The sequence below is a fragment of the Haliaeetus leucocephalus genome, unplaced genomic scaffold, assembly GCF_000737465.1.
Source record: "Haliaeetus leucocephalus isolate CR32 unplaced genomic scaffold, Haliaeetus_leucocephalus-4.0 Scaffold199, whole genome shotgun sequence".
In the NCBI taxonomy this organism is placed as follows: Eukaryota; Metazoa; Chordata; class Aves; order Accipitriformes; family Accipitridae; genus Haliaeetus; species Haliaeetus leucocephalus.
Window position 1 is genome coordinate 987,696 of NW_010972635.1, and position 10,085 is coordinate 997,780.

At 46.5% G+C, this 10,085-nt stretch overlaps 1 protein-coding gene across 1 annotated transcript in view; it reads right to left on the reverse strand.

The window, feature by feature from the left end:
• The window catches only part of APBB3 (amyloid beta (A4) precursor protein-binding, family B, member 3), a 13,172-nt gene extending 6,797 nt beyond the window's left edge, over positions 1-6,375 (reverse strand). Inside the window, exon 1 of the mRNA XM_010565993.1 lies at positions 6,332-6,375. Coding sequence (XP_010564295.1) covers positions 6,332-6,375 — 44 coding nt within the window. The remainder of the gene's footprint in view (positions 1-6,331) is intronic.
• Positions 6,376-10,085: the final 3,710 nt, after the last annotated feature.

Below are 10,085 nucleotides of genomic sequence, written 5' to 3' on the forward strand. Positions count from 1 at the left end.
AGCAGCTTCTCTCAGGAGCCACCCCTGCGGCCCCTCCCCCGCTACCAAAACCCCTGCCACACAAACCCATAACGATCATGAAGCTTAAGGGCAATGATGGCCTACAGTGATATAAGACTTATGGTGGGATGCAGAGAGAGGAGAATTTGGGGTTGGTGGGATGGTGCAGAGCAGAACCTGGGGATGCATGAAACTTCATATAGGATGTTTAGGGGAATAGACGTAGGAATGGAGGGGGGGGGTCAGGGGAGGAACAAGCATGGGAAAACAGAAAGAAAAGGGAGAAAAGGGTTCGGTGGCATGTAAACAGTGGTAGATATGCTTGCCTGCCTAAGCATCTTGTTTCATCACTGCAGTCTGTCCTATACTCTTATTAAATCACATTTCTTCTGTGTGATTGTGCTCCCCATTCCAAGCCTGTGTTTTTGACCAGCTGGTGAACCTCAGACTGAACCAGCTGCTCAGTAGGGCAGGAGATCTCGATGCCCAGTACGGCAAAGCCATGTACGGTCTGAGGGACCTGAGGGTCTGGGTGCTGGCCACCAGAAACTCATGCTCAGAGTCTGTAAATGTGCATGCACACATGCATGGGTGGTTGACCATCTCCCAGGTAGACCAGCCAGTGCACAGGACAGGCAAGAAGACCCTGGGCAAGGTTTTCCCAGGTGTTTTCTGCAGAATCAGGGATGGGCCATGCCTTGGTTTCTACAGTTCACCAGACTCAGCTACCTCTAAGGTAAAACCCCTTAAACCATGGCTTAAATTGATGGTCTGCTGCCCAAGTCGTTTGCCATGTAATGTGTCCTGATTTTGTTAATACCTGGGGTAAGCCTAAAATTGGGGTCTCCATTTTAGAGGTCTGTGGTGTGTTACTTCAATGTCTGGGCTTGGGGTGGGCTGGAGAGGGTGGGGGCAAGGGTATGATCCTCTGTCTAATAAGAAACCCATTCCAAACCCCAAACAAAGAGGCAAGTCCTTAGCATTGGAAAAGTGTATTTTCAGATGTCAGTGTAGTGGAAAAGAGGGCTGCTGTCTCTGAGGAATCCCAGCGAGTCTGTGAAGTGGGGCATTGCGCAGTTTATGTACCTCCTTGGGAATATGGCAAATGAGGCCAAATGAGCAGGATAGCCTTTCCATCAACTTGGAGGTAAATAGTACCCTAAGAAGCTTTATCTTTCATGATTTTAATGTCTTGCTGAATTTTTTTTTCAGTTCTTTGGGTGCTTCCTTGAATATTCAATCAGAGGGATGAGATTTGGCTAGGAGCTGTTTCCAGCTGCATGAAGACCCACGTGTGCAGGGTAGGGATGTGGCAGTGATGGAGGAGTGTGCCCACGGTTCCCTGCCCACACTGCACAGCGCACCCCAGTGTCAGCCTCACAACTGGCTTCTCGCAGTCCCCGGTTCTCCTAGGCCATCAAGCCAAATTAGCCTGGCTTGGTCCATGCTGGCTGCAGCCCTGCATCAACCCCAACAGTGATGCTGTGCTGGGACCTGAGCCGGGGGGTGGCATGGAGAGGGGATCACTCTGCCCCTGCTTCTTCTGGCCATCATCCAATAATGCCTCTGGGTCTTGCAAGTGGGAATCTGAAGCAGGACTCGCTCTACTGCAGTTTTGCCTGATCTCAGCTCTGCAAAGCCCAGACTTTTCACAGATGCCTTTATTTCTGTTTTTTTTTGCTGAAGTGTTGGTTTACCTCTTCAAGCAGGCATTGATTACCTACACTAACATTGTTTTGTCTGTCTTCAGGCAGCAGGCAATGGTGTGTGGCTCTGGGGCTGACAAATGCTGAATGCCAGCTACCTGGGAGAGCTAGGGGAAGCTTTTCCTTGGTTCATAGGAGGTAGTATAAGGAAAGCCCTTATAGTCCTTAGGGAAAGGTAGCTGACATCTAGTAATTCTAGAGCTCTCATAATTTTCTGCTGTTGGCCCTGAAGATAGAGAGATCTGGGTTTGGTTTGGTTTGATTTGTGCTTGAAGATGAAATAGAGTGGCAGGTGTCATTTTTGGTGCTGGGCTAGAGAGTAGAACTCTTTTTTTCTGCCCTGAATAATGAAATCCTAGATAGGTGGCATAAGATTTCTCCTTGACTTGACTCAGAATTTTATCTTCCTAGGGCAATTATCAGTTAGATCTGTTCACAAAACAAGGGGGATCTCTCAGCACTTCTCTAAATGAGAGGTAGGAACAAGTATGGCCCTTCCCTTGCTCTCAGTTGTTTCTTGCTGTTCAGATGAGGAGGAAAAAAACCCACGTGTGCATATAGCACTTATTCCTTAAATGCATACAGCAGGCCCTAGCTAAGGCTGATGGGAGCCCTCTCTAGCTTGTGCGTCTATCTAGGCTGTCTGCATGGCAGCTCTGCAGTGCAAACTCCCCTTCAAGAGTTGGTTTTCCTTTTTAACTGCAGTCCCTTTTGATCCAGAGCCTGACGTTATTACTGTCCCTTCACAGCACTGACTACAGGGCAGATTGCCTGTTTCTCCCGAGGGTGCAGGCAGTGTGACAAACCCTCCACGGCTGGCTAGCAGGGGTGTTCTGTGTAAGACCAGTAAAGCCAGTCTTCTGCTGTAGTAAAGCAGGAGTGAGTGTGCTCCCTGCTCGATCCTTGGGTGGGAGCAAGCAACAGCAAAAACAGCCCATGCAGACAGGTTGATAGTCAGAGGGAAAAGGAAAAATCAAGCACTTGACATTTTTCTTGTGGGTAGTTTGTCACTGACATGATTTCTGCAGCCTGTTTTCACTAATAAAGTGACATTCAGTGTGACTTATTTAGGCTGCTGCTCTCTGCAAGGGATAGGTGCTTTCTCTTCTCCTGCTTGGGCTATGGTCATCGCTCCTCACTGAAGTGCTGGGCCCTTTCTGCTCTTCCTGCCATATGTAGCCAACCTGAGACACCTTTGGCTGGTCTCTTTCGGACGTTGGGGAGCACAGGGTCTCGGCATCTCTGAGGGATGAGGTTCTCAGCAGAAGCCTGATGTTCTTGGTGGGAATAAATTTAACAGGTACCATCTTGCCTGTTGTTAGGAGTATAACGACCCTTGAGTTATGACAATACAATTTTGTCAGACCTCAGAAATTACATTGCCATTGTTGCTTTTGGAGTAGATGCTGTCTGAAAGTCCCTGTCAATTGACGTCTTCCCTTAATAAATGAAATACAGCTTTTACAGTGGCTGGGTTGAGTCAGCCCTGCCAGCAGCTGCCTAAGGCCTGATGAGCAAGATTGTCTATGGGTGGCCCTCATGTTCCTGGTAGAAGGAAACGAAAGTACTTTCAGTTCATTACCAGATCCCACTGGAGACAAGAAGGAAAAATGTTTTTCTGCTCTTGCCCTTGTCGGTCCTGTTCAGGGCACAAGGAACAAGGGAATGTGCTCCCAGCAGCATCCGACTGAAGGAAACTTGTGTCCTTCTTGTGGTGGAGGAAAGAGTTGCTGGAGCAGAGCAGATCTGTTCTCAGTACAGCCAAAATAAACAATGGGCCAGTTGTTAGGGGAAACACATGCTGTAATTGACTGTACAACTCATTAATGTTTGCCACCGGGAGAATCAATACAGCTTGTTGTATGGGAGTCTGGCTGGGATGGAGTTAATTTTCTTCATAGCAGCTGGTATAGTGCTATGGTTTAGATTTGTGACTAAAACAGTGCTGATAATGCAGGGATGTTTTAGTTACTGCTGAACAGTGCTTGCACAGCATCAAGGCCTTTTCTGCTCCTCACACCACCCCACCAGCGAACAGGCTGGGGCTGCACAAGAAGTTGGGAGGGGACACTGCAAGACCTCACTACGATAAAGACACTGAGGTGCTGGAGTGCGTCCAGAGAAGAGCAACAAGCTGCTGAAGGGTCTAGAGACTAAGTCTTATGAGGAGCGGCTGAGGGAACTGGGGTTGTTTAGCCTGGAGAAAAGGAAGCTCAGGGGAGACCTTATCGCTCTTTACAATTACCTGGAAGGAGGTGTTATGGAGGCTTATGCAATCAAATCCAACAGGTGTTAAAAAGTCAGATTTATTCTTCAGTAAAAAAATTAGTTAAAACTCCGATAACATTAGTGAACCACAGGCTCAATGATGTAAGGGGAATTAGTACTACATGGCTGACTTAAGAATTCTTAAGGTTTAAAAATGATGACTCAAAATGCACATATCACTCACCTAAAAGATGAGGGCTCTCAACCTTGAGGAGTTACCTAGGGCCATAACCCGACCCAAGGGGAGAGTGCCCCACTGCAGACCTGCTGCTCCGAGAAGGACTGACTCAAAATGTCCTCTGGTGGGGCCCCATTTATACCCTTGTCGAATCTGATCTGTGGTCATTTTAATCCCCATTGGCCAAAAGGTAAACACTTTTGTGTACTGACGCATATCAGATTGGTCAGTTTGGTGTCGCGGTAGAGACGGACACGACAAGTATTAGATCATGCAAAATGGCTACTTTATTGTTCTAACACACCTTTTTATCCCCTTCTTCAGAGTATGTGTTAGTATATGATTGGTTTAGTTAGTAACTAACAGTTCATGATTGGTGAGTTCGTCAGGACGGTTCTTCTTATCATTATCTTGTTTTTGTACCACTCTTCTCGGATCTTTCCAGACTTTCAAGGATACACTACAAGCTGCTCAAGGTCACACTGTTCTTGAATTGTCAGGCATTCCGCAGACCCGTTGCATCCCCCGACAGTTTGGCTTTCAACCTGTGGCCTCTAGGGTTTGTTTTTTCCTCTCCTCCCTGCCTGGAGAAGTTTTTTTTCCTGTCCGGTTGGGTGCACCTGCCACAGGTCTGCCACAGGATGTTGTAACGAGGTGGGTGACAGTCTCTTTTCCCAAGTACCAAGCGATAGGACAAGAGAAAACAGCCTCAAGTCGCACCAGGTGAAGTTTAGGTTGGATATTAGGAAAAATTTCTTCACCAAAAGAGTTGTCAAAGCATTGGAACAGGCTGCCCAGGAAAGTGGTTGAGTCACCATCCCTGGAGGTATTTAAAAGATGTGTAGATGTGGTGCTTAGGGACATGGTTTAGTGGTGGACTTGGCAGTGTTACATTAACATTTGGACTCAATGATCTTAAGGGTCTTTTCCAACTACAATGATTCTATGACACAGCCAGGACAGCTAAACCCAACTGACCAAAGGGATATCCCACACCATATGATGTCATGCTCAGCAATAAAAGCTTTAATAAGCTTCTAATAAATAAAAGCAATAAAAGCAGGGGAAGAAGAAGGAAGTGCAATTACAGCATTTGTTTTCCCAAATCACTCTTATGCGTGATGGAGCCCTGCTTTCCTGGCAATGGCTAAACACCAGCCTGCTGATGGGAAGGAGTGAATTAATTCCTTATTTTGCTTTGCTTGAGCACACAGCTGTTGCTTTACCTATTACACCATCTTTATCTCAACCCATGAGTTATTGCACTTTCACCCTTCTGATTCTCTCCCCCGTTCCACTGTGGGGGAGTGGTTGAGTGGCTGATGGTGCTGAGCTGCCTACCATGGTGAAACCACAACTCTTGTCCATTGGGCTTTGTAAATAGTTTTCAAAGGTGAAGCAGGACAGCTTATTTCAGTTATCTCCAAATACGTTATTGAATGAGTTTGGCTTTCGGGAACAGAGAGTTTGGGGACTCTTTTTGTAGTATTTCAACCTGCCTCAGTGATACACTTAGATCTTCATTGTGGTAAGCTTGTGAATATCATCATGCTGATGGTGAGCTTTGCACTTTTTTTCCATCAGTTGATGAAACAGGTTGACATTAATTTAAGTTGCCGCATTTACAGACTTTGATTCTCTTTTTTTTCACTTCTTTTGTTTCATAATTTTGGAGTTGCTTATTTTCTGACACGCAGATGTGGTTTGATCAAACCCATAGGGTTGATGGAAGTGGCTCAGTCCCTGAGAAACCTCCTGTAGTTCATCCAAACCAAGAGAATTCACCATTAAATGGACATACTGCAAAAACTGTACATGCACTGAGTAATGCTGGTCCAGAAAAGGATGCTCCCTTTGGGGTAGGGAAGAAGGAAGTCAGACCAAAGAAGGAGCTCACTGCCTTGCTGAGAAACAGAGAGAGTAGGTGGACCTGATGAGAGTTTTTCAGGCTGTGATAACCTTGGTTGGAGGTGGTGGAGCCATTTCTATGACACCAAACTCAGTAGGAAGATTACACAGAAGATGACAGGACATAGAAGAAAATGGATCACAGAAGAAAATAGGATAGCCAAAATGAAGAGGTTTGTTGTTTGGTGGGTTCCCCCCCCCCCCCTTTTCTTTCCTGGCTTATAAGCAGCTTTATAAAACTTTTGCTACAGTGAAAATCTTAAAATTGTACCTGAGAGCCACCAGTGTCCCAGGGCCATTCTTTGGTGCAGACATAACTGCACTTCTATAGGGGAACTTGGTAGTGGGTGGCTGGTGGCAGGAATGGAGGATGAGGAGGGTTCATTGTGCACACTTAGGGGCCCATTTTTTTTACCTGAAAGCTGGGCTTACACATGATTCCTAAAAATCTTCTCTGGCTGAGCACCACTTAACTATTTATATCCAGTTAGTGTCTTTCATCGATCTTTTCTACAAAGTTGAAGCCACAGAACTTTTGAAGGTGTCCTCTGCTGGCCCCTGCAGAGTGGGCTGATTAAACCATTTCACTGACAAACTGTTTTCTTTTGTGTCTACCTTTACTTTTGTCCCAATGAGGGTTTTTTTCCCCCTGTTTGTTACTTAAGTGAATAGTAATTCAGAAGTACTTATAGCGAGTTGTTTGTGACATTGTGTGGTTGTGTGAAGTCTGAAGGTTTTTTGAGCAGGCATTGGAATTTATGGAAAGCTTATTTTGTGGTGCAAAATGTCAAGCTATGCTTCTGAGCTGGGAGCAGTAGCTGTCATTGCAAAGTCACTAATTTGGTTAAGTGTGGAGTCTCAGATTTAAAATGTAGCAAATTCCCTGCTTCAGTTCTCACAAGCTTGTACATGTTATTTGAAAAGCCTTTTTTTTTTTTGAGTTCAACCTTCCTAACCAGGCAGGCAGTCTCAGGATGTTGTTTACCATCCATAAGATTACAGCCTATAAATCACATACATCTCATTGCAATTGAAATTTGCCTTCTGGTTTTGCTGTGAGCACTTTCCCATCTCTTCATGTGGGTATCAAATGTGCTGATGCTTGCGGCCCATGGCGGAGTTGGAGGGGAACGATCAGATCAGGTACAGAGTCTCTTTTAATCCAGGTTTCTTTTGGCTCTGCGTGTGTATCTTCCAGGGTCTAGTAATGGCCAGAGAATGAAAAAAAAATCTCATTTACAGTCTCTGTGTTGAGGAACACAATTGCTTGTGAATAATTCCAGGGTCACAAGCAAATTGCAGGGCAAGTGCATTTTCTTTGCTCATGGGTTTCTCAGGTACCTTACCCTTAATGAGGAGGCTTCACTTTTTCCCCTTGGAAGTGTCAGGGATCAGGATGAGGAAATCTGTGAAGCTCAGCAGGATTGAGGCAGTCTGTGTGACCTACGGGATGGCTTGCATTTGACCAGAAACATAAAAATGTAGCATGCGGCTGGGTTGTCTGCTTGATGGAGAGAGACCTGGGCCAGAGGACTCTTTTGCATTAAACACTGAGGGCAGCAGTGGGAACTGGGATGGCTTTGCAGTGGTGAAGGAGAAGTGATTTTGATAGCAGCAAGCACAGCCATGGGGAGAGATTTTCTATGGCAGTCTGATTCATACATCCTTCTGCGGTGATGCTCCCTTAAATGAAACCAAGAGAAGAGACCATGCAGATGGAGGGAAGAGAGATTTAAGTTGTGTCAATGTTCTTTTTCTCAGCTGAATGTGGCTTTTCCCTGCTTTAAAAGGTAGCATTACTTTCACCTGTTGTATACTGAAACTTGTCACCAGCTCCTCTTAAGTCAAGGGGAGAGAAGGGAAGAAAAAGGCTGATGGGCTATGTTGGCTTCAAGGCAAAGGAACATTTTCTTACTTTTTTCCAGATTTAGCTACTAACTGAAGCCATTTGACAAGGCTTGAGATATCTACTCTTCCCACAATGGACTGAAGTCGTTTAAAGCTCTCTGAGTGGGATAGGCTAAGTGTCTGCTGTAGGGTCCCCTCCCCAACCCCTGCCCCCATGAAAAAGGGGATCTTGTTTTTGAAAGAGAAGTGACATCTATATGGACAAGTTTAACGTCTGTGTGTTTGCTTGGTAATCAGAGTCTGCATGGTCTTAATGATACTGCTTCCCAAATGGGGATAGTCCCTCTCCTGTCTAGCCTGTAAGAGGCATCTTTTAGCTGCCCATGTTACATTCAACTTGCTGATCTTACCTTCAGTAAGCTAATGTGATCCCATCATAGCCTACAACTTCCTCAAAGGGGGCAGCAGAAGGGGAGGTGCTGATCGCGTCTCTCTAGTGACCAGCAATAGGCCATGAGGAAACAGTCAGAAGCTGTGTCAGGGGAAGTTCAGATTGGACATTAGGAAAAGGTTCTTCACTGAGAGGGTGGTCAGTCACTGGAATAGGCTTCCCAGGGAAGCGGTCATGGCACCAAGCCTGACAGAGTTCAAGGAGCATCTGAACACTGCTTAGTCATATGGTTTCATTTTAGGTAGTCCTGAGAGGAGCAGGGAGTTGGACTCAATGATCCTTATGGATTGCTTCCAACTTGAGGTATTCTATGATTTTATGATAATATTTCCTCTACTTTTTCCCCTCCCAGCCAATTACAATATTTCAGATGTTTTCAGAAACTTTAGAACCCAAGCCTTGAGCAAAAATTGAAACAAGTGCAAGTCTTGCTTGCTCCGTAGGGTTTTCTATTCCCGCATTACTTATAAACATTTCTCTTCATCTATCCAAGTAGCCTGCTGGATTTTCATCCTTGAATTGTTTGCGTGCATAAACCTTAGTCCAGTCTGTTTTCCTAGGACATACTTGGGAAGATTCTCAAAACAGAATCACTGTGCTGTTGAAGATCAGCGTTTGGAATGAGCTATGCTGGCTGCTTGGCCTTATTAAAGCTCCCTGTGGCACTGCAGACGTTGTGGACAGACAACTCAGATGTGCATCTTTGTGCTTCCGAGTACAAGACTGTGAGTGAAGTGGGTTTTGTTATGAAATAAATCCATCCTTCCCCTGTGCAGTGAGTTTTCCTACTTAACTGCTTTAACATTACAACCTTACCTGTGACTGCTGAATTCAAAAGTCACATACGGCGATGACACAAGTAAGCAGATTGCTGAACAGCACAATCACCTGCATCTCTCGCTTACATCACCCAGAGTGACAACTTCTTCCTCACATCTTGTGGCCCCAACTGTGAGATGGTCTGCCATTCTGTGTCTGAAGTAGGGATGAAAAAATTCCCAACACCCGAAAGAACCTTTTTAGGTTTTGCATCATGTAAAGCCAGAGTTGCCGTTTAAGCACAGGCATGACACACACGATTCTTTCAGCAATGTTTTATTGCCACAACACTGTGACATGCATCACTCCAGTGTTATTACGCTTGGCATAGAACAGAAATTCCTCTGTTTCTGTGCATCTAGTATTGAATACATCACTGAAACAAGCATGCATTTCAACTTGAAAACAATGGCTGCTCTCCTGCAGTCTCTGCCCACAGATTACTGCACCCCCCAACACCCACGCAGTTGCTTTGCTGCTGGTTATCCTTCACCGCAGGCAGGCTCCCAGCTAGTACCCCATGCCGCTGCTCTCCCGCAGGATAGGTACAGGAATCTGGAGGGAACCCCCACCTGGAACAGCCCCCAGTGCCCCCGCCAGTGTCTCGGAGGGAGCGGAGTGGGGCACCTTGGGCCCAGACCCTGCCAGCCCCCCGGAGCCATATGCCAAAGGGCCCGTTCTCGCCCGGGACGGCTAGGCGCACCCACAGAGCACCCCAGCTGCCCCTCCAGGCCACCACAGGCCAGCCTGAAGCACATCATGCCTCAGCGGCTGCCAGGGACTGGGCCACCCCGTCAGCTGCGCAACAGCAGGGCCACCACCCTGGAGCTGCTCAACCCGCAGCCGCTGCCGCAGCCATGAGGCCCAATGCTGCGACCACTTCCAGCTGGAGCACCCAGAGCGCTCC